General features: G+C 41.0%; 1 protein-coding gene across 2 annotated transcripts in view; it reads left to right on the plus strand.

Annotated features, from left to right (window-relative positions):
• caskin2b (CASK interacting protein 2b) overlaps positions 1–24,497 on the plus strand; it is a 123,779-nt gene that overhangs the window by 49,624 nt on the left and 49,658 nt on the right. For both annotated transcript variants that reach the window (XM_088927818.1, XM_088927819.1), the window contains exon 3: positions 9,473–9,524. In XM_088927818.1, the coding sequence (XP_088783944.1) occupies positions 9,473–9,524 (52 nt within the window). The remainder of the gene's footprint in view (positions 1–9,472; positions 9,525–24,497) is intronic.

Here is a 24,497-nt window from a genome sequence, read left to right on the forward strand (position 1 = left end):
GGTCTGAACCTATTCTTCCATGGGCCTTGCCCCATTTGATTGTGGTGATGGTGATGTGTTGAAAACTTGTCACTCTCTTAACTTCAAAAGTGCTATGTTTCCCTAATTTATACAGAGCATAAATAAAGCTCAGGGTGGTTTGTAATTCCAAGATTTGTAATATACTGTATCATAGCTGATCTTAGAAATTGCATTTCTTTTATTAGGTTTTAACTTCTTTCGGTGGCAAAAGTGCTGTCCTGTTTTATTAATCTACCACAACAGCCCCATAGACAGCACAAACTAATATGAGAGTAATCTGATCACGTCGGCCCTTTTTTGCAGTTAATTTCATCTTAAAACCACAAAGAGGCCCTCAGAACAGTCATTCCAGTAAGCTGCCTTAACTAGACATAAAACACAAGCATGTGGATGATTGCTGTTTTTGTACTGGGTTAAATTACACAACTATTTCTACAATAAATGGAAATGAAACACAGAGAGATTGTATTTACTTTGTACAAAAAGTGAGGCTGGGAATGTTTTTTTTCAGATGTTTAGTTATTTTCCAGTCTAACTTTAGTTTCTGTGATTATCCAAATATTTTTACGCCGTTAACTATCCTGCAGTCCAGTCCATCCTTCAGATCATATGTTTCAGCAGTGAGGCTCTCTCCTAAATTCAGACTTGGTTGTCCTGCATATTTGTGGCTCACAAACCAGCATCCGATAGTTTTTTTAGTCTCAACAACTGTTGCAGAGAACAGCAAGAAGCCTTTTTTCCTTTCCATAAACAACATTAAAAATAACTTTGAACAAATGTGTAGCAGATGGAAAGTTCAAAAGAGCAGCTTGCCGCAATATTTAGGGTCAGAGTTGTGTTTCCTCCTCTGAAGACATTCCTCTTTCAGAGAGGGGAGGTTGTTTTGATTGTTTTGCTAATTGATGAGTAGAAGTGCCTCCTAAATTAAAGTTTATGTGGCATGTCAGGATCAAATCGAAGATAAAATGACACGTCCCCAGTTTACTGTGGAGTATCTTCCTGTCTTTTTGTTGAATCTTTCCTTGTTTTGTTTCTTTGAAGTAGGCCTATTTTTAGGCTGCAAAGGAACAAATAATAGGTTTATTCCATGCTGAAAAGAGAAGAAAGAAGAAAGAAAGAAAACACAACGTTTTGGCCGTGGAGCCTTCTTCAGGTCGAAACGTTGTGTTTTCCTTCTTCTCTTTTCAGCATGGAATAAACCTATTACTTGTTCCTTTGCAGCCTACGCATGCTGACGCAGCTACCCACCTGAACAATTTTTAGGATGCGCTTTAAAATGTACCACTAGTCCACGGACAGGGGTAGCTATATGGTCCTGCTTCGTGTGCAATGGGAATTTCCATCTCCACTAAACCAAAATTTCAGAATACCCCCGCCATTTTTCTCTGTGTTCAACTGGATGCTGCAAAGAATACAAAACCATTCATTAAGCAACATGATCAAAGATGTAACTGCCCGGAGCTGTGTGAAGTTCACAGACAATGTGTTTTTCCTCTGCAGACCATGCTGGGTATACTGTAGTTACTGGCTCTTCGGTTCACAGGAAGAGGGTTGCTCCATATTTGGCTTCATCATAAATAAAAATGGATCAGGAGATGTGCTGCTCATCTGCAAGAAATAATTCAGTCAAGTCACCAATTTGATCTGCTGGATTTTATTTAATGCAGCTCTGTAGAATTTACATTTACTTTGACAAATAAGTAATGCATGGCTTATTCCATGGAAGAGGTATTGTATTTTTGTAATTATTCAAATTGGAAGTGTCATCATAGCATCCTGTGTTGAATGTAATTTTTTAGAGGTGTGTGTACACTACTGCTGTTTCAGTGGGATTCAGGCCAGTTTTGCTTAGTGCTTTGTATTGTTCACTTCCTTTTTGAGTGTCCCCATTTGTTGTGGTGTAAGACTGAAAGTGCCGTTCCAAGAAATTGCATTCCAGATTTCCTGTAAAACATTTCACAAGGCTGTTAGGTCTGTTGTATTTCTCCTGTTGTTCTCTGGATTTACCCACATGGCCTTAAATGTTAATGTCAGTACTTTGTGGTGGCCAATGAAGTACTTTTAGAACGCCAGGTTCCACTTTGGTTGCCAAATACACTTTCACTGTATTTGAAAGTGTCATCCGCAGATACGGTGTACAATTCAATGAAAAGTATCTTTTGTGCAGCAGATTGCCCTGCCTGGTTTGAACTAAGAGCTATAAGAGTTTGGAGTGACAGCTAGTGGCTACAGAAGAGGCAGTCGTGAAACTTGTGCAAGGTGTGATTGGTGAAATCCTGTCCAAAAGGTCTGCCACCTCACGTTTTAAGCAGATCTTTTTGTAGGTGCGTTTGTGCTAAGTAAAAGACTAGCTGCCTGGTGTAAAGAGAAGCTACTCTTGCCAGGTCATTTAGAGCTTTGTGGGAACCGCTTTTTCATCGGTTTCTGTGGAGCTAGTATCTGTGTTTGAACCCCTTGCATCTGTGTTATCCCTAAAGCCATGCACACGAGGTGGGGATAGTGGACAATAGGTGTAGGCGAGTAGGAGGAGTGACGTGTAGATTAATTATATCCATCCTCTGCTTGTACGTGCCTTCTGTCCCATCAACATTTCTAACACAGAGAAGTGGAAAATCCAAGCTGACAACTTGATGCTTGCAGATGCCAGCTATTAAATAAAAGAAGACCAGATAAATGTCATCTGAACACAAGCTTTCCCTGGGAAACTTGGCATAATTTTTTGTTCCTTGTTTTTAAAAGGACACAAAATCTGCCATTTAATTGAATCTGCTTTGAACAGGGTAGGTTTTTGTAGCTGTTTTGACATGCGATATTTGTCACGAACTCAATTTGATACTCAACAGAAAAAGAAAACAACGTCCCACTTTCATCTTTATCTGGTGATATGTGGTCACTGGGGAATGGAGAGGGCTTCAGGTTGATAGAGTTCTGCTGAGCCTGTTATTTGTTTATTGAGTTTGTATTTGGCAAGCCAACCCCAAACTATGCAGCACGTATCTGGTTTCTAGATAGAACAAGGCTAGACCCTCTCTGTAGTGCAAAATAAAGTTTTCAGGGTTTCTTTCCTTGCCTGAGGGTTTCATGTCATAAGTAACCCTGCTTTGACACACCCAGTCTACCACAGGGCATACCAGCACCACAAATAGTAATTGTTCACTGTGTAGAGGTTAATTAATGTGCTTTCTAATCTGCAGAACAATCAATACAGGATATATCTTGAAAACTCTGGACTGAAGCCCATGTGGTCACATCTTGATGGTGGCCTAATGTTGTGCGGCTATAACCTACGATGTGGACTCTGCATCGCTCTTCTGAAAGACTGTTTATTACACTTCACAGTACCTGGATAGGCTCTAGTACATTAAAATATTACTGTCGGCAGACTCATGTTCAATTAGGATTGTCATTGGTCTAGAAACAGTGGGTGGTTTCCCTGATTATAATTATTTAAGAAATAAATAGGAATGATATGAGTTCTTTTTGCTGTAGGGTTGTTAGTAACTTAATGATCCCATAACAACCTAGAGGCTACTCAAACTGAGCAAAGCTCAGCACCCAGACTTCTTTTCTTGCCCTTAACATCCAATGAACCTCTACTATCATCTGTGATTACAGTTGTGACTGTTAGAAAATATAGACCATTCATGCAACTCAAAACAGATCATTTTTGGCAGTATACACCCTACCATCATTGAATTGACTTATGTTTTTGGCTGCCCCTACTCTGTACCCCTTGCATAGAGTCAGGGAATGAGGAGGGCTCCTACACATGTTAGTCTGATACTTCTGATAGCTTTGCCATCTGCAGTGCTTGGTGTACGCTCACCATATCTGCCAAGTCTTTCCACAGGTCCCTAGAGACAATCTACTTTGAGGACAGTTTGTGGGTTTAGAGTTTGGAAGCAGAATGTACTGTAGCTAACCTAAAATAAATATATATTTTTGCAACTGTCATAATGGTCACTGGATTTAGAATAGCTGCAAGACAGATTACATTTCACACTTGCAAAAGGTGAAACCTTGCAAATAGCACCCAGTCCAACCACTTGAGACTTCATGTTCTTAAGCCGTTGGCTGTAATGTCAGTCACTGCTAACAGTCGCCTTAACAGAGAATCTGGCTTCAGATGTTTTTTTTTCCCTTTCATCTTGAAGAAAGGGTAAAGTTGGCATGGATGATATAAAGCTGTCTAAATGGAAATGGCATGAGTGATCCATGCAGATCACACATCAAACAAGGAAAATAGTATGAGTGTAGTTATGAAAGTGTGAGAAAGATTAAGTTGTTCACTTTGAGCTCATTTAGGTTCCAAATCTTTCTAAAGCTGGACAAAAGAGCTTCCCTGCTGACCGTGGGAATGGTTATAAAATTCTGTCCAGCAATGAGATTCATCTACAACCATAATGGCTTTGATTAAATTTAGAGGTTTCGGAGCAGGTGGAAATAGTTTTAATCATATCGCAGCCAAGAAGAATGTCCAGGCAGGGTAGTGTGTGCCTGTGTTGAGTCAAAAGAAAGTGTGGAGCAGCGAAGGAGAGAGACAATAAGATTGATTATGTCTGGCAAGAGTGAGGTCTCCTAACAGCAAGGGAGCTTGAAACCCTTAGTGAGCTGATATTTCAAGAACCATTGAGCCCCTGCAGGGCTAAGTGACAATATTGTCTTTAATTAAAGCAACAGGACTCTGATGGATTGGAGCCATAATTACAGCAGAACAAAGTTTGAGTGCACAGCCCAGTCCTTATCTCTCGGCCAGTCCCTTCAGCCTGGCTTTTAATGTGCCCTGACCTGGCAGCAGAGGTTGAGCCCTGGTCACAGGGTTAATCAACTGGCCCCAGTGGAAGATTTAAGATTTGGAAGCAGCCAGTCAAATCAAAGCCTCGCAGAGGAAGTGAAGTTGCGTGGGAAAACCAAACTTAATGCACCTTGCCGGCGAGGCAGGAAAACACACAGCACATTTTTTATCCGTTTCCCAGCTTCCTCTGCCGACACAGCGCATTCCTGTGAGCTGCGTTTCTGCCTGCAGCTCTACCTGTTGGTTTCAGAAAGGAGTTAGGACTTGAGGTGTGCGGTTTTTCTAATATCCAAAGAAAACAGAGTGAGAACCTTTAGATCACAGAATTGGACCTAATGTGCATTTCAAAGTTAAACTGGCTATTGGTATTGATACTGTACAGTATGTGCAAGTGGCCATTATTTTTTCATTCTTACTGTACCTCTTAGATAAATGAGTGGATAACGTCTGTCTTGTGCCATGAATTGTAGTTGCTATTAAAATCCTAGCAATGATGGCAATAATATGCTGACAAGTGTAGATCAGGGGAAAGTGTTGGTAATGAGTTTGTTAGTTGCTAAGTACTATATAAAACCACCCTAAACTAAGTGTTGCTTATTTCTTTAATTACCCTCAGTGCAAGAAGAGCCAGGAACTTTTCATTTGCCACAGGTGCGTGGGTAACCAACACTACACGGAAGAGAACTTGTGTAAATTGTACTAGACCACATGGTTGGCTGTGTGCATGAGAAAAGCCTGCTGTGCCTCATTTCACGTAGTCGGCTGACTGGCATTTCCGTCTCTCAGATTGGCATCTTCAAATGGACTGAGAAAGCACTTATGCTTAGTGCTGTTATTTTGACAAACATGAGAGCAATGCATTCAATCAACAGTAAATGATCTCCAAGAAATCAATTTAGCACTAAGGACTTTTAGTTAAGATAAAATTAACCTAAACAAGACCGCTCAATTCTTCTGTTAGTAAATTAGCACTCTGTCATGTTTTCAGGGTAAAGGTATTTGGGGTATTCTTGTTGTTTCTTAATGCGTATTAGGGTGTCCCAATGGAGAACTGTAAATGGGAGCTGTGTAATTAAGTTCGCTCTTCCCAGCTGACACAGGGTGAATGCTGTCTAACCTTTCCCTGCCAGCCTATTCAAACCACATTCCTGCTAGGAGCCAGCTTGTAGTGACAGCTCATAAACCACACACATTCTCAGATGTGAGTGAGAGAGAGCTGGGTGTTTGCAACACTGTTCCACACTACTAAGAAGGTGAGAAAAACAGCAAAAGGTCTGTGAACTCTTGGCTCTCCTGTAAAAAAAAAGATATTACCCCACTTATGTGAAATCTGTTTTCCATTAACATTAAATGGTAACTGTCCATCATACTTATAAAGCAGAAAGCACTGGCTCTCCAACAGTAAGTGTCCCTCTCTCTGTGTCTGGAGCAGTGCCTCCTGTACCAGCTAATAGTAATACCCTGCCTGCTCACACTGTAGACAGGGGTTCTGGAAACTCCTGAATACAATTCAACCGAAGGAATTTAAAGAGAAATGAAAGCTCTCGACATGATTTTTTTTTCAGCCAATGTCTGGGGAAAATGATGGCTGTTCTCTGTGATTGCTTCACGCCAAGTCATATTTAGGACATCATTGTCCAGTCCTCATGGATCTCAAACTACGCTACACCTACCCAAGAGGTCAAGCCATGAGGACAGTAAAAAGATTAGCAAAATGAAGAACCTGGTAGCTAATATGCTTACATTTTAAACAGCGCTCAATTAGAACATGATTTGATTAAGTTGACTCTTTTTTGTAAGGAGAGAGAAAAATAATTGATTGGGAAGAGTGATCCTTCCTTTGTGTAGTTTGTCAGGCTATTCCAGTTATTTAGATCCCATAACATTAATACTGTATGCAGCGCTGCATTTAATATAAACTAAGAACACAAACCTCTGTTTAAGTGAAGGATTCCTATCCTCTTGTGTTGGGTGGATTAATTTCTTCCCCCAATACTCTGATTAATTTTTATAATTATTCTTCAGTTTTTGGTGTGAATCTCCTCTGTTAGCATTGTTCTAACCTCCTCAAAGCCAAAAAGTACCAAGCAGTTGTAATCTGAAAATTTTTAACACTGATTAATGAGAAATGAGTAGGTGAGTTTTGTCTGAGAGCTTGGTCAGATTGATTTTGTTTGCCATCTCTTTGTGACCTCTTGGCGAGAAAGAACAGATAGAGAGCAGAGAGAGGTCATAGCTGCTTCCTCACACACCAGCACTCTGATCATTCATGCTGGGCAGCTGTCGTGATGATTTGGCATTGCTCCACAACTTTCAGGACGCAAGCACACCTTCTTATCTCCAGCTTTAGGCCTGGCCCAGACAAGGCGCTTAGATCATGAAAATGAGTAGACTGTCTTAAAAAATGGCACTTTTTTTCCATGTCCCAGCAATACAGAATCAATGTTTTCATCAGGGTTTATAATTTCTGCTTTGGTTCCAGTCCTCCATGTCTGTGGATCATTATTTATAAAACAAGGATGTGTTCTTTTTCTAAGAACTTTGGAAGTTTAGTTTCTGCTGTACAATAACATGAACCTGCCTGGAACAATATGAATTCGGTCTCCCTTTTTCAATAAAGGGACAGCAGTCTTGTACTTTTACAAGGCTTGCACTGATCAAATTCTGCACATAAGATATGGATTATGTTAAAGTTAAGGTGAGGGTGTTTGAGAGTGTCCAGCTGCAATTACGTTTTAGAAACAGGTTTCCAGTACCAGTCTTCCTGTCCTGCCTCAGAATTATTTATGTAGGATCTCTCCTGGAAACCGTGATGCCAAGGGCAGTGAGAGGGAAAACTATTTCTTGTTTTTCTTTGGTTTTCAGAAAATTGAAAATGAATAAAAATTTGGTTTATGAAAAAAGGCAGCTCCTATAAAGCAGTGGTGGTTTCCGCGTCGGTAAAGCAATCAAAGGTGTCATACCCAGAGGAAATTGGAATGCTGAAGTCGGTCAGGCTTATTGCTGTGGCTTTGAAATGTGTTTGTTGGGATCGTGACAGATCTTTGACAGATACTTCACAAGCCCTCAGCTTGTATGCCTTCTCTTACTTCCATGCAGAAAACACAGATGTTCTTGTGGTATGAGTGGCACCCCTGCCCCTCCAAAAACAACAGCCCACTTACTCCATCAGACTTGATTTGTTTGCACTCAGCTGACCATCCACTGCAACGAGCGTCACTGTGTGTAAAAATCCAAAAGAAGTGAGAAAGCAGGCAGTAAGCCTTCATTCAGTAATGCAAGCAGAGAGAGTCCTGCCACTGTCCCGGAAAAGGATCAAGGAAAAATGCACAGGAAAAAATCCTGGTCCACACACATAGGTGAAAGGAACTGCATGTGTTTTATATCTGTGACAAGTGTTTTAATTCCTGAAAAGCACTGACAAGCCCACCCAGCAAATTCCTTCAAGGACTTTGGGGCAAAAGCGGAATTAATGCATTTAAGATTTAGAGTAGAAGGCACCTATTTACAAATAGAGAGGTGGGTGTCAGGAACAAAGTTCCCAGTAGTGTTGTGTTGTTGAAGCCATCTCCCTGGGATCTTTCGGGGCTCTTGGAAAAATGAATTACTACTTGAAATCGAGCAAGATGGATGGCCTCCTCTTGCTTCTTGTGTCCTCACGTTCCTAGGAGTCTGTTGACTCAAGCATTTAACCCAGCACATGTTATTGATTTCCACGTAATTGGCTGCATGAGATCTAATTCCAGAACCCTCAGGTGTGTATCTGGCTTTATGGGTGGTCTTCCGTTCCACACATTCAGTGATAAGTTCTAGGACTCGCTTCTAAATGACCATGTAAAAGTGCTTCCATTTTGACAAACGATGGTACTGTACACAAACTACTTTGAATAAAGGAGTCGGCATAACTTTGAAACCACGTGTTTCTTACTAAAGTTAAAATGTATGCATTGATCAGAATAATGAACATATTACAGTGTAAAATATTTGTCAGCGTTATAAAACCAGTGCAAATCACTTTTCTTATTTAAGAAAAACATGAGCCGATACAGTCACTGAGTGCTGAAGCAGACCCAGTCCTAAACAATGACTGTGCATTGTCTTAACATACCACCATGCAAACATTTTTTAGAGTTGTTTTTATTTTAAATGACCAAACTGAATAAAAGAATGTAAAAAATGTTCTTGTCTTAAGAAAATAAATTGTTGTACTAGCTCATTGAAGTTTTCAAAATGTTTTGGTCCAGATATCTGTAATTTAGTAGCTTTGTTTCTTTTTGTTTTTGATGCAGTTTCAAGGCTTTTTGTACGCCTTAATAAGATAAAGATACCAGAAAGCCAAGCTCTGATGTCCCAGACTCTTTTTACTCTTTTATTACTGCATTTCTAAAAAAAGTAGCTGGTCCCTTTGTATTTTACATTTTGAAAATCTGGGTGAGCTAAATGTGGTGGCCACCTTCTTTTTCTCAGTGCAGGGCGCCCATAAAAAGCCCTGTTTCTACGTCTTATTTCTTTGTGAAACACTCTTACTCAAGATCTGTAACTACACATGATTTTGCCATTAAAAATTGCCGTTGACTCCACTCTGTATTTTTATGGCTGTGCTGGGCTTTGTCATATCTGCAGTAGTAACCCTTTCCCTCTGTTGTGTTTTTCCAGAGTTGCTGGGCTCCACAAAGAGACTGAACGTCAATTACCAAGATTCTGATGGGTGAGTCCACAACATACTCTCTGAATTATACCATACCTAGTTGCTGCAGTATATCATCTCATCCTACATGCCTGTTCTAAAGGAATGTCTGAATGCCTTTTAGAGAACTATGATTTTAACCTTTCTAGCTGCAAAGTGTTAGTTTCATTTCTCTGGCTCAGTCTGTGATATGTTCTTCTTAAACAAAAATGAAAGGCTGGATTCTCAAAGTACCTGTTTTAGAGGTCAAACCTCCCATTATTAGTGGTGCAGGAGATGAAAGACAAAGATGTCATTAGCAGATGGTCTCTTCTGTTTTTACAGGTGCAGGTGTGTACTGTAAAAGGAAATGTCAATGCCATAGCGTGAACATGTGAACTTTTATGTCAGACTTCTGAATGAAACACCTATGACCTGTGAGCCTTGCTTGGAAAGCTTGTAGAGGAGGTGTCCTGCCATTGTGACACTGCAGTGTCTGGCTGTGAGCTGCATCTGCCTTCCTCTTGTTGTGTCTGAGCTGTAATCACAGAGCCCTTCCTCTTGGTGCTGCAGTACTAACAAAGGAAAACTCCCAATTTGTGCTCTTGTCATTGTCCATGAACTGAGTCTTTTGTCCTGCACTGGCGAACCCAAAGAACTGAAACTTTTTAGTCTTAAACACAGGAGACTGCAAGGAGACCTGACTCAAGGATTTTACAGTAAATACTGAATAGCAACTTCACTGCAAGGTGAGGGCAGTAAATGACTTGATTTATCATAGCATATGAAAATATCCAGTCTAATAAGGCATCCTGGGTAAATGGAAACATAGGAAGAGGATGTCCTGTCCTGTATTATCTTTAAAGCATTGTTTTCTTTAGTTAGGTCCAGTTAAGTAGCTTATTAACGTTAGCTTGTTAGGAGTCTTTTAATATAGATTCTAGAAGAACACCACCAGGCAGCTCTTATATAGTGCCTTTCATCAGACAATCACAGAAAATATACCGCAGTGACTCCAGCTGGAATATCAGCACTCCACAGTGCAGGTACCACTTTAGAATGGGCAGTGGGAAGGATAAGATAAACATTATTATTCCCTAGAGTAATTTTTTTATGGACACACAGCACTTTTGTACATTTTGATACATCACAAAACATTATTTCTTACATCTGTTGCACATTCATAACTTGTTACAGCAATCATGGAGTTACACATATGTAGTTTGTTAAGATTTAGTCAGTTTAAACTGACACAGTTGCATTCTTTGATGTATTCCATTAATAAATTAATAAATTTCTTTGTATTAATTCCTTTAATATATAAGGAATATTTGAAGGAGTTCAGGTCTGCATTGCTGTGAACAAATCCTGTTTACTCCACTGCATGCTTCTTCACTAAGGAAAAAAGCACTGCTTATCTGTTAGTGCTGGCAAGCCTCTTGCTCTTTGTGCTGAGACCCTTGTAATGACAAGGCTGTCAGACAGCAGTACCATGCCTTCCTGGGCACTTTCAAGTCATGAATTACTGAAATGTGAGTCTGGGAAACATGCATTCACTTAAAAAGGATAAATGTTAATGTGATTCATATTCACATCCATATGGCTGCCAGAATTTTACTTTCTGGTTTTTTTCTGGCTAGAAGCTGCCTCCGATTTCTACACAAGGAGAGAGTGGCATGCTCCACCAGGGGATCTTGCAGATCTAAAATGGGCAAACTGAAGTGTCAAGCCCAAAAGAGGGGATCTTGTGCAGTTTAGATTATACTGTTGCCATTCACATCACTCCTCTGACATTCCTAGCGTGCACGGTAGTCTTTCATCAACTGCCAAACAGAGTCTGATTCTTCAGACACTTCTGATCTGGTTAAGAAGAGTTGGAAAAATAATTTGGAAACAGGAGGGAGCAGGTAGGTAATTGTGTGTGTAGACAAATTGGTGTTAAAGCAGGAGCAGGAAGCTGTGTTATTCTAACCCCAAGGCACTGTGCTTTCCCCCTTGTACAGAATAAAAATGCTCACTGGGTCTTTTTATGTCTCATTACTGGGTACACAGTTTCCAGTCTCTTTTCCCCCTCCCTCCCCATTTCGTTATAACGTGTGTATCCAAGGAAAGAAAAGTTAACATCTTGCTCCCAGGCACATGCTTGCCTCCTGGCGGCTTTGATGGAAGAAAAAGACAGCAAATGAAATGCGATCACATCTTTGCCTTGCAAGCCACAGAATGCCCTGCTTTTGACTTTAGGTCGGCAGTCTCAGTCAATTTGCAGAGATGACGAATCCACCAAATGGGACAGTTGCTTTTCTGCATTCAGTGTTAAAGGCTGACAGTAAAGGCATTGTTCTTTAGAGCTCTGTTGATATTAAAATGAGCCCCCCAACCCCCCCCCCACCCAAACATATGATATGCTGCAGTTTTCTCACGACATTTCTGTGCCTCATGGCACAAGTATCTGGATTTAGCAAAACCAGCTAAATCAGGACTTGCATGATGACCAAGTTAGTAGTCACAACCTGCTGCTGTGTTATTGTCTTCTCCATTTGTGCTTGGTCTTGTCTTCCCATATTCTTTCTGTCAATGTCACTCAAGCTAGCATTGAATGAATAATGAGGGTGTCAGTCGACTGTACAGTACTGTATATGCACTTGTCATATTCAGGGCTGGGCTTTTCTGTGTAGGTTCCAAATTTTGACATCTTCAGTTCTTGCTGTTTCTTCCCACAAAGTATGCTTCGGAAGGACTGATGAGCAGGTTGTGTCCTTTAATGCACACTGTCCAGCCCTGATTGTTCTTGATGTTGATCCGAATCAGTTAGGGGTGTTCTGATTCCTTAAACCCAAGAGGGGACAGCTCAGCTTGGGCGCTCTCCTCTGACCTGGCATTTTTTAGGGTGTAAGAAAAACTAAGGAGCCTGGCTATTTTACCCCATGCTGGGAAGTTCTTCATTATCATCATTATCATTAATAATCGCTTTGTATTTCTAATTCAAGAGAACCCAGCCTGTCTTCCTTAAATCAAAGCTATTTTGGGCAACACTTCCACATGTTTCCAAATCTAAGCCTAAGGGAGGAATAAAAATCTCAAATGTGACTCTTTACTACTTTAAATGAGAAACCAATATAAAATTGAAAACTATGACTAGACTAGACTGCCATACGATCTCTGAATTCACGTTGAACTCTGAATTCCATTGTATAATTTATGCTGCTGCACAGAAAGTTGTTTACATACTATATGTATGTGACGATGTTTGTCTGTCTTCTGTCCTATTTAAATTTGTACTGTATATGTTGTATGTATGTTTGATCTGTGTTCTTGCTGTACCGATAGCAAATTCCACCAATGTGGTGTGTGGCAATAAAGAATAATCTAACATAGTACTGTAGATGGCTGAACTTTAACTTATTTCACTGATGATTTATCATTTTATGTCTAATAGTTTCCTAAGGGGCAACAGGCAGGAGCATACTACTTTTCATAATTCGTCCCTGGCACTCATTCCTCTTGCAAACTCAGTGCACTACAATCTGACCTGCCTAGTAAGCACACCTTTTTTATCCTCAGCTCAACACCATTGCTGGGTACAGATCTGCACTGACAGCAGACTGACAGTGTTTCCAAAGTGTTTAATCAGTGAGGAGTGCTGCCAGTGGCAGTTTCGAATCCCTGTGCTTTGGAAAGCACTAGGGCCCGAGAATCCCCAGGGCTCCCGAATTTCCAAGGAACTGGTGTATCCCATTTAAGGTATTATGATTGCCATCAGTATAAAGGTAATTTATGTATAAATTCTGTATAAAGTCAATTATAAAAAAGAGATTGAATTGAAATGCAAATAATGGCATGTTACACTAACTGTAACTGTGCTCCTGCTACATTTTGAGCTTGGTAAACACATGCTTATGCCTGGTGGCTTTGCTTGCCTGTGAGGGCGGTGTGGTGGCTCTGTGGCAAAGGATCTGTGCCTGTGGCTGGAAGGTTGCCAGTTCGTATCCCGCGGCTGGTAAGGCCCTTAACCCCAAACTGCTGCAGGGGTGCCGTACAAATGGCTGACCCTGCATTCTGACCCCCAGCTTCTCTCCCTGTCTGTGTGTCTCATGGAGAGCAAGTTGGGGTATGTGAAAAGACAAATTCCTAATACAAGAAATTGCATTTGGCCAATAAAGTGATCTTGAAAAAAAGCCTGGTGCAGGGGGTTATACAGCACTTTGAGGCTGGAATCACAGGTATTGGAACTGCTATGTGAAGCTGGACCGTACCCCTTGTCTTTTACGATGGGTGCTCTCAATGTGTCTGTTGTTGATCTGAGGAAATACTGTTACTATTGGATAAAAACACATGTCACGATCCGCTTTGGGAACCTTGCTAGAGTTCGTGCTACTGAACTAAATGGGTTTCCATTACAGTGAAATCTGACTAAATTTGTTGGAATCATCTTGTTCATTTGTTAAATAGTAATTAGATTGGATTTTACCATCTAGCCTTTAATAAGATTTTTAATAAGCTTGTTCCACTGAAACAAAGTGGTGGTGGTCCCTTCAGAGCCATTTAAACTAGTCCTGAAGTTTCCCTCCTGCTCCTGAGTGCAGGTTTGAAAGACTCAATCTATTTCGTTTAGCAGAGACTTCATCTAATAAACAGAGGAAAGCTGAACAGTAACTAGCCTAAAGAGGCTAGTAAAACCAGTTTTACTATTGACACCTCATTTAAAATAGACATTTTGCCAGGTGCCTTAAAAATGTCTTATTTTTTTGCTGAACCAGAACCTGACTGCTCCACCCTTTAACTCCATTAATTTGATTTGGATTAGAGCTCCAGTGTATTTCCCAAGGCATTCTGCAGGGCTATCCCAACTTTCCTTTTGTCATTATGTTTTGGAATACTTTATTTTCCTGTTGAAGTGTTAGGATTTTAAAAAAAAAATATTTATGGCTCATCATACTGTAGCTGTCCAGGGGTAATGATGAGGGTTTAAGTACATTTTAACAGAGAAGGCTTCTCTAATAGGATTAGGAGCAGCATATTTATGGGAACATGGTGGGTTGGAACTGTAGCTATGCAGGCTTACAGCTCCAGGGTTCTGGGTTCGAACGAGGCCTCAGGCACCTGTTTGTGTAGTTTACATGTTCATCCCAAATTTTCACTGGATTGGACTTTTTGGTCCTGGGATGGATTGATGTCACATCCAAGGAGAGAGAAGTTTCTACATTTATCTGATGAAGGAAGGATAGAGCATTATATTTAAAAATGCAAATAATGTGCGTGTGAAAATATAAACCTGCGCACAAGAGAAAAACAAACATGGTATGCATTTAATCAAATACTTTAAACAAGGATATCAAATTAAACCACAGAAAGTAATAATACCACAGTATAACATAATGCCATAATAATAACATGCAACAATACCACAATTTAAATAACCATTTCAAGGAAGAATACTACAGATCAAAGACGTTTTAAGTATGAACCATGATACTCCCTCAAAATAAAAAACCTTATTGTCGGTGTTGGGGATTGACCATCCTGAACATTAACAAAATTCTGGCAGTACTGATGCAAAGACCTGATCAGCCTCTGGACAGACTGCTGTGGGATGTTCTGCTTCTGTGCAGCTGCAGCCAGCTGGTGAAAGTTGGCCAGTTGTGGTTGTATTCTGTTGATAGTATTAAGCTGTGTGAACACCAAAGCAACATTTATCTGTGAATACAATCTTTCACCACTCCCTCTACCGCTACCACAGATGTTCTGTGGCCAACAAAAGATAGAAATTGTATCTCTTAGACATAAACGTGTTACCCCTGAATTACCTCCGAGCAAATGAATCATTTTCATGTACAGGTCTGGAGCTACAGTACCATTGTTCATTCTACTGATGCATGGGTAAATTCTTTCTGGGATTTCTCATGGCATAGTCTAAAACTAATTCAGTAGATGGATATCCTTGGTTTGCATCATGACTGTCTGCCTTCCAGGACTAAGCCTATCACAGCGCTGGTGCTGTTTTGTGAAGCAGAACATCTTATTGTCCTGACAAGTTCTCTTACAAACAGTCCACCATTATTCTCAATGGGAAGCAGGCAATCTTCATTACCCAAAAAGACAGATTTTAAAAGACTTAAAATGATGCCTCTTAACCACTTTAATGTTGAAGAGTTATTTATTGGCAATAAAACTGGCATTTTATTATATCAAATGACTTGACCTCAGAATTTTAGGAATGCTAATATATCTTAGACAGTCAACAAACCTATCTACCTGCTGTTTAATGTGTAAATAAATTTGTGTGCTTAATGAGCTGTCGCTATAAGGCTTAGATTGTTTTCTTTGTTCAACTAAAGATAAACTAATCCTTCAGAGTACTTCAAATCCTTAATACCTACAGTTTTCACAAGTATGGATTTCCTCTTCCAACATTGAAACCTACTGCCATTTGTAAGTACTGAGTGGATTCCAGTGGATGATTTCTCATGCAATAAATCACTGAGTCATGGCTCAGGAACAGCTTACAAGGCCTGTGCCAGCTGACACTGCCTGGAGCTGTACGTGGTCATGTATCATACTGATACATCATGTGCAGTTTGTATCATAGATTATGAACTGAAAATGATTACTCACCGCAGTGAATGGGTAATACAACGTCATTCAACTGGGAGTACCCCTCTTGTCCCTCAGAGCTCTTGGTTATAGAAAAATGTGGTCTGTTAATTGTCACCTTTTACCTCACTTTGAGCTCTCAGACCTCAGAATGGCTTTCCTCAAAAAAAGTGTTCAGTCCATGTTCCCAAAGCAACTTTTATTTCCATTTCTTCCCTCAGACCAAAAGAACGTTGTGTTTTCTAACTTTTTGGACTGAAGTCCAGTGCGTTTCCATGGAAAACCAGACAGAATGCTGCAGTTTGAATTGAGAATGCAGTGCGTGGGAGATGGGACCAACTGTTGTCTGTCCAAGAGCCTTAGAACTTAGTGTTAAGCAGGGCTTTCTGTAGCTTTTCAACAGCCAATTTTTTTTCTTTCTGTGACAAACACACCAACCATTTTTGCTTTGTTCTGTTGCCCTTACTTGTAGCACTGCTACATTTTCACATAATGTTTACGTACCTTTGTTTATATGTTCTGAGTCCTTTTTTCTGGACTTCTGTCTACAGTAAGCATAGACACTGTCACCATACTGTAACGCTGTCACCATACTGTAACCAACTTACTGTCACCAGCTGTAACCAGCACTCAGAAGTACATTGTGCAGTTGGTGCTCAAGGTGGCCTGTGATTGCATTGCAGGTGTTCCAACAGTCCAAAGACTGCTGGTTCAAATTATTGTCACCATTACTGGGAATGCCCAGGGAGCTGTGTGTGATTGGCCGAGCTGTGTTTGGGGCTCAGAGCCAAACAGAGCTTCCTCAGCTTGCTGTGGCAACAGTTACTGGGTATGGCTTCTTGGGAGCGGAGCTTGGAGTGATTAATCCACAGTTTAAAAAGTCATCGGGAAAAACGGTGAACAAGCAAACCTACTACAGAGAGACCCATTCGTTCAATGACTGTGGACAACAACAGTTTCTGGAAGTTATTCGTGTTTTGTTGCCTGAGTATTAAACACCTTTAATCTATGACTGTGATTTGCCCCATGCCGAAGGGATGTCTTCTCTGCTCCTTTCCTGTGGTCCCTGGTTTGATAGTCGAGAAGACTAACAGATGTTGGAAGACTCCAGTAATGGAAAGTGCAGCATTACGTTACATTGTAAGTCATATTGTACGTCATTTATGTCGAAATTTACGAACACTCCACTCAAAGTGCTATACAGGTAATGGGGACTCCCCTCCACCACTACCAATATGCAGCATTCACCCAGTTGATGCGACAGCAGTCAATATGTGCCCGTACTCTCACCACACATCAGCTATCGGTGGGGAGGAGAACAGGGTGATGAAGCCAATTCATAGATGGGGATTATTAGGAGGTAAAGGCCAATGGGAAATTTGGCCAGGACGCCAGGGTGACACCCCTACTCTGTTCAAGAAACACTATGGGATTTTTAATGACCACAGAGAGTCAGGACCTCGGTTTTATGTCTCATCCAAAGGCCAGCGCCTTTTACAGTGTCCCAAATCACTATACTGGGGCGTTAGGACCCACAAAGACTGGAGGGTGATCGCCCCTGCTGGCCCCATTAACACCTCTTCCAGCAGCAACCTTAGTTTTTCCCAGGAGGTCTCCCATCCAGGTACCCAGGCTCACACCTGCTGAGCTTCAGTGGGTTGTCAGTAGTGAGTTGCAGGGTGATATGTCTGCTGTTCATTATCAGTGATGGAATAAGCTCAGATATTGTACATCGGTAATTAGTATTTTACAGACTGTATATACCTCTGTCCACAAGGCAGTTTTTTTTTCTGGAGTCTCCAAAAAACTTATACTGGTTCCTGTTTCCTGGTACAAGAAACCTAGGGATTCCCTAAGTGGGAATCTCCAGTTCCACATTGCTTACCTCACTGATGGGATGATGCTCAGCTCAGCTTGATGCGGTGGTAGGTTAATAGCCCGTTGCTGAGCAGAGGGAGTGCCCGTTGCTCCCGTTATGTGCTGAAAATGTCCAAGAATGTGGACTTTTTCCTGGGCCCAGGTCCTAGTTTCTCCTGATTGCTTGTGACGTCAGGGTAGTCTGCTCAGGCCCTTTTGTGCGTTGCCATTGAACTCCCTGCGAGTGTTCGAATTCCAGGGCGCTCTGCTATTCAGGGCTCCCTATTCACAGCCCCCCCTCTGCGTGGCAGGGGCTCGCGGACCTCTGAGTGGGAGGAGGCCCAGGGAGACCTCTGTTCTCCAAACAGTGAGCCCTTTCATGGGGCCGGAGACCTGCCAAGGCTGGGCTGGAGAGGGGAAGGGGAACAGACAGAGGGGGGATTGTACAGCCAGCCTCACACCTCCATCCTGGCCTGCTGTGGCTCCAGTTCCCATGATTCCACCTGTGGACCCTTCAGCTTATAGAGCGCCTTTCATGACAAGCATCCCTGAGAATTGTCCAACAAAACTGCACTGAACCAATTGTTCAACGGAGGAAAAAACCTTGGTCGAGGGAGGATTTGATGCCTTGTGTATTACTTGTCAAGCTGTTTCCGTTTTGCAATCGAGTGGGGAAATGACTGCTGTATTGCTTAGAATTCCTGCGGCATCCTTTCACATTTGGTCCTGTCATTTAATGCTAGTTAAATGCATTAAGGGAAAAAATAAAAGAAAACATAAAAATCACAATAATATTTAAATCTCAAGCTGAAATGTTCAACTGGCTTAGAACTCGTAGTTTTACTTGTGTTTTGTTGTTTGGCATGCCTGTATTCCAGTAATTGAGACATCTGTATTTCCTGTCCGACTGGCTTTTAACTGCAGACATTAAGTGTTTTGGAGATTTAACCGAAATGCGGTGATTTTTGTTTCCTTTGCATTACCATAATGAAAAAGATCTTTTCGTGCTGTGGAGCTAAAAGCAGTTGAATTGAAGCCATGAACAAGGCTCTCAAAATCTGCTATAAGACAAGCTGACAAAATGGATCCACCTGATACTGTCGCGTTTCCTGGTTTTTGGGGTAATGCAATGTTTTGTGGGGGGGGTGTTACTCAACAGTTCTTTGTTGTTCAAACTTTATTAAGCAGTGTCTCTCAGAGCATTGCCATGCCATAGGCCCAGCATCCCAGTTCATTTTACAAGCGAATACTTACATAAGACAAAAATCCAAATGTGTGTCCGAGCTCCTCAACAAGATGAATGTTTCACAAGCATTAGAACTGAAAGAAGAAAAATGCTGTGCTTGATTAGGAAGCACCTACCTCTGAATAAGTTCCACAGCTGTTTTCTATCTTTTAAAATAAAGGGCTCATGAATTCATGGTATTTTGATGGAGGAGGATTGTGTGCAGATTTAGTACCAAAGCCTGAGGAAGGGAGGTGAGTCAGATTCTTTCATTTCTTCAGACAGAGTGTTGATTTGAGTGTTTTTCAATTTTGAGCATCTTTCTAACTCCCATCCAAAAACATCAACCAAATAATTCCAATTAGTATTTTAGGTAATCCAGATGCTCTCACTGTAAATAAACTGTCAGGGTATGAAAGGGAGTTTTAATGCTCAGAGCCTGTAAAGTGCCATTTAACCATTTATTTGCAGGTGGGATTTGATTTAACCTGAGGCCTAAAGCTGCTTTTGCAGTGTTTGCTTTTTTAAACACTTGCGATTGTGAAGCAATATCTTGAAAGAAAGCTGTCACTGTGCATTTTCCCTGTGGATGTATAGTGTGTACGGTTAATATACAGTAAATTGCTTAAATTTGTGCTCCTCCTAGTCTACAAAATCCCTTTTAGGGAACACCACAATGGCCCTGGTGATTGAAATGCTGAGCCCAGAAGAGTCGCAGTTCTTTTAGTTCAAGCTCAGACTTCTTATTCTAAACCCAAACCTACAGTATGTGCTCTTTATTATATTGGGTGAATGCTAACTTTTAAATCTGTCTACAGTGAGTTTCTAACATGCCAGTCTCTCATCGTGGAGGCGGCACATGGTACTTCACAGATTGCTCCAGTAAAATACCCAGCTGTATAAAAGAGTGCAGATGCTTATTTCAGAATGAACAGTAAAACACGAACCAGAGGGCCCGTGTGGAAACTACATGGAAGTGTTCTAAAAACCAAGAACACCCCCAGTCATGATGTTGAAACTGGTACTCTGATGCTTCTCGATAAACAACTGGGTGATATCATTGTATGAATTAGCTTCTAACCACCAAACTGACTACATGGGCTGAATTGTATCATGAGTCTGAGACTTATTTTTAGACCTCAGAAAGCTATTCAGGGACTAATGAGTATTTTTGGTGTGGAGTGGGAGTGGACACTGTTTGTTGCCTTGTTCATTTCCTTAAAATTACTTCTGTCTCACTTGAGATGTGAGTTCAGTTTCATGTGATGTATCTGAAAATGAAATCAGCTGTTAAGGACATGAAATGCAGAAAGGGACAATATGGTACTTCCTAGTGTTCAATCATGGCTTTATCACCCCCATGAACCAGGAAGCAGAACAACCCACCAGAATGTCTTGGCTTGTTCCATTTTAGTTACAGTATGCTGCATATAGGGAAGATATATTTAGCTGTATGTACATACTGTACTAATACATTACTGTATATAGAGATTTTTTGGAATACTTAAAAAATTTACCCTTATACTTTTGTTCTCATTTCTTGAAAGACATTTGAGTTTAAAGAAGCAAGACATACAGCAGGCAATGACTGTTCAGTATTGTGTTACTTACAAATAGGAAAGAGTGCCCTTGATTAGATAGCAGTTAGATTTGCCTTTGCTTAGTGTTCAGCAGATACAATATCTACAGGTTTTCCCGAGGGGTTATGTTCTGGACTGATGCGTGAAGGTAATTTTTGCCTTTAAAGTGGGCAGTAAGTGCTTTGTTCAGTAAAGGTAGAGGTATAGCAAGGTGGGAGCAAAATTAAATATTCTGTGTAGAAATAATCAGGTTTTGGAATATATTCAGCTGTGGACTCACCAGAACAGCTCTGTGGGACAGTGAAAGTGGAGGGAGCAGCCTTGTAAAACTGCCGATTTTCAGCTCTGTGTACTTTTGTCTGCTAGCGTCTCTGTTGCTTCTAGAGGTTACACTGCAATACTCCCTCGGATATCTCTGGAACATTTTGTTCCGACAATTGATTGAAATATTCTAGATGCTGATATATTTAGTAAACTAATCAAGTTTCCAGATGATACAAAATTAGGAGGATCAGCAAACGCTGTTAGAAGCAAATGAAATTAAAAAAAAAAGATTTAGATAAAATTCAACACTGGGTAAACATCTTGCAGATGATCTTTAATGCAAGGTTTTGCATGCAAGTAATAAAAAACAAACTGATTTCTAACACTGGGCTGGAAAAGACAATTTATGAAAAAGGCTTGTGTGTTTGTATTGACACATCCTTTACATCTTTTAGACAATGGTGGAAAGCAATATAAGACAAACAAAATGGTAGGCTATATAGTGATGTGGAATTGGATTAAATGAATGTTGTGTTAAAATTATACAATGCACTAATGTAGAATTTGGAGATGAACATGTGAATTGGAATATAGTGTACAGTTTTGGTCACCATGTCACTGAGTCTTGAACAGAGGAGTTTAGGAAGAGACCTGATACGACTATTAAATATCCTCGAAGTCCAGACTTGGAAAAGAAATATAAAATGAATATCTTTGGACAGCTAGCTGCCTTTTATTTAGTTTTATAAAAAAAAGCACTAGAACTAAACACTGAAAATCATACTGACAGTATTTTACACCCTCCACTGTGGTTATTCCAAATTTATCTGTGCATAAGAAATAGGAAAGTTTTATAAAAGTGCAGGGTAATCATAGTTCACTCAAGCTGAGTCCACAGCCTTGATCCATTTATTTTTAAATTTTGTCTAATATGGTCAAAGAGATTCATTCAGGAAGGTCTTCCTGTACAATTTAATAATTCAATAGTTCCATAGCTACTGTATGGAGATGTATGGTTCAATTTATTCTTTATTATAGTTTCTTATGATTTTGTATAATGAGCTGTTATGTCTTGGACAATATAATCTTTACATTTTTATAGAGGGCAGTATCTCTGTATTTGTTTTTGTGGGTCTTAGGTCTTCAGTAGTCCAGTAGTGCAGCTGTTTAAATTGAATTCCAATTTGTGTGGGATTGGACAATCACAGGAGCTGTCTTTTTATTGCCCACCACCTTCAGTTAATTTTAGAATGAATGTGAGCTGAGCGTTAGTGTTCTCTGCATTGTGAGGGAGTGAGGATTGTTGTACAGTACATGTGTTAGCATGAGTTGGCCATTGACATGTACTGTAATTAGAAAGCTTGTCTGTGCAAAGCCATGAGGCTGTCATGCCATTGCGGTGAGTGTCAGCGAGCGGCGGCGCAGTCACTGAGTCAGCAGGGGCCCGGGAGAGCAGGTGGAGTGGGAGAGCTGTGTGAGTCACATGGGCGACATGCTGTGAGGCAGGAGCAGGCCTGCCCGTCTCCGCAGCCCTGCCAGGCACAGCGCAGCCCGGCGCCCTGACCGTACTGGCTGGCTGTCTTCTCAGAGACTAGGACAAAGGCTTGGTTCGTGTACGGAGAGCACTCCCAGTGGAACTTTCCAGCGGAAATCAGTGCTCAATGCAGTTAGAAGCCAGGCTTATTCAATAGCATGGCTGGGTAGTTTGCTCCAGGGATCCACCTCCTACCCACCCATCCTCCGGTTCATCCATTCCTTCTCGAACTGCTTCATCCAGTTCAGGGCCATGGGGATAGGCAGAGCCAGTGCAAGGCAACCCGCTGACGAGACGCCAGACTATCAGACAGACACACAGAGATGCACGCACTCACGCCAGGGCCAGTTTCCCCAAGAGTCAATTAACCTAGTAGTACGTCTTTGGACTGTGCGAGGAACCAGAGCACTCACAGGAAATGCACATGAACACGGGAGCATACAAACTCCACGCAGATAGTACCCCAGGTCTGGCATTGAACCCAGCACCCCAGCGCTGCAAGTCAGTAATGCTAACCACTGCCCCACTGTGCCACCCCCATTCTCCTGTCCTTATACCTAAATTCATTTCTTCATCATGTCCTCTTGTGCCCTCCATTGGCCCTTGTTTCGTTCACACCTTTATACCTGGGGATAAAGGTCAAATGAATCCTGGAGAAGCTGCTAGACAGGGACCAGAGGTCACAGTGGATCTGAAGTATGACCTTGGACTGAATGAATCCAGCTGCAGGGCTTCTCTGCCCTGGTGGTCACAGGTGCAGTTTAAGGACTAGATGGACAGGTTGTGATCTGCGAAGTGGCAAGAACTTTGTCGATGCAGTAGAGGAGCTGTAAGAGGGGAGGAGGTTCTGACTCCTCCGAGATAAAACACAGCAGTTCTCTGTCAGTGCTCTGGACTTCCAAAAACTATGAATTCAGTTACCACTGCTTGAACAGTTAAACAGTTGGTACCAGGAGTCCCAAAATATACATTCCCATGAGTTCTGGTGATTTTATTTTTACAGTGAAAAAGAGCAGTCAGGCAGGTGGCCATCTACCCATTATCAGTCTGCTAGTCCTCATGGTTTCTAGCTGTTGTAAAGTTTAAAAATAAATTGAGGTTAAAAACCTCAAAAAATATCCCAAAAAAACATTAAGGAAAAGCCAGAGAGAACAGATGTACTGTATACTTGGTTCACATTAGGCTTGCCTGTAATCAGCATGTAAGCTTCTCAAGACAACTCTTTCTTAATTAAACTCCAGGAAAGAGGGGTTAAGCATGGTGGGTTACCTGAGTATTCCTCTTAATTGTTGCAAAAGATACCCTGAGAGCCCTGTCTTGTCTTTCGCTCCTACAAACATTTGCTTGTTAGCTGTCAGAAAGAGAGTCTGAGCTGTCTAAAATGAGACCTGGGAGTCTTTAAAGGGGGATGTCTCATGAACGTCTCTAGTACCCAACCAGAATTCGTATCTTCCTCCAAAAGGCTGTGTAACAGAGAGCATTCAAAGCAGCGAATTTGTCCCTTTGGTAATATTACCATTATAGCCCCTCTTCAGAATCCATATCTGCAGCTCAGCCATCTGATTTGAAGAAGCTTCTTTTTTGAAGTGCCCTTAATCTGATGTACGTAGGAGAAGCTCTTTTGCTACTGTGTGCCAATGAAAGAGATCTCTGTGAAAGTCACCGAGATGCTCAAAGATTGTAATTTGGTAATTAATATGATTAGTCATAAAAAGCATAGGCTTTTTATGACAGCTTGTAATGTCTTATCATATTTAAAAAAAAAACTGTGTAACGTCTCAAGCTTGTTTTGAAAATAATAATTCTCCCTTTTCTTATTTTATTTTGTGCATAATTGACTTTTGATTTTGTTTTTAAAAGCATATAGAGGCTTTTCTATTTACTGCTTTGTGATTCCTGAGTCCTGTAGGATAGGAGACTCATCAAAATTCAGAGCTGTGATATTGGATTTCATAATCTTGCAA

The sequence above is a fragment of the Atractosteus spatula genome, chromosome 11, assembly GCF_055471065.1.
Source record: "Atractosteus spatula isolate fAtrSpa1 chromosome 11, fAtrSpa1.hap1, whole genome shotgun sequence".
Lineage (NCBI taxonomy): Eukaryota > Metazoa > Chordata > Actinopteri > Semionotiformes > Lepisosteidae > Atractosteus > Atractosteus spatula.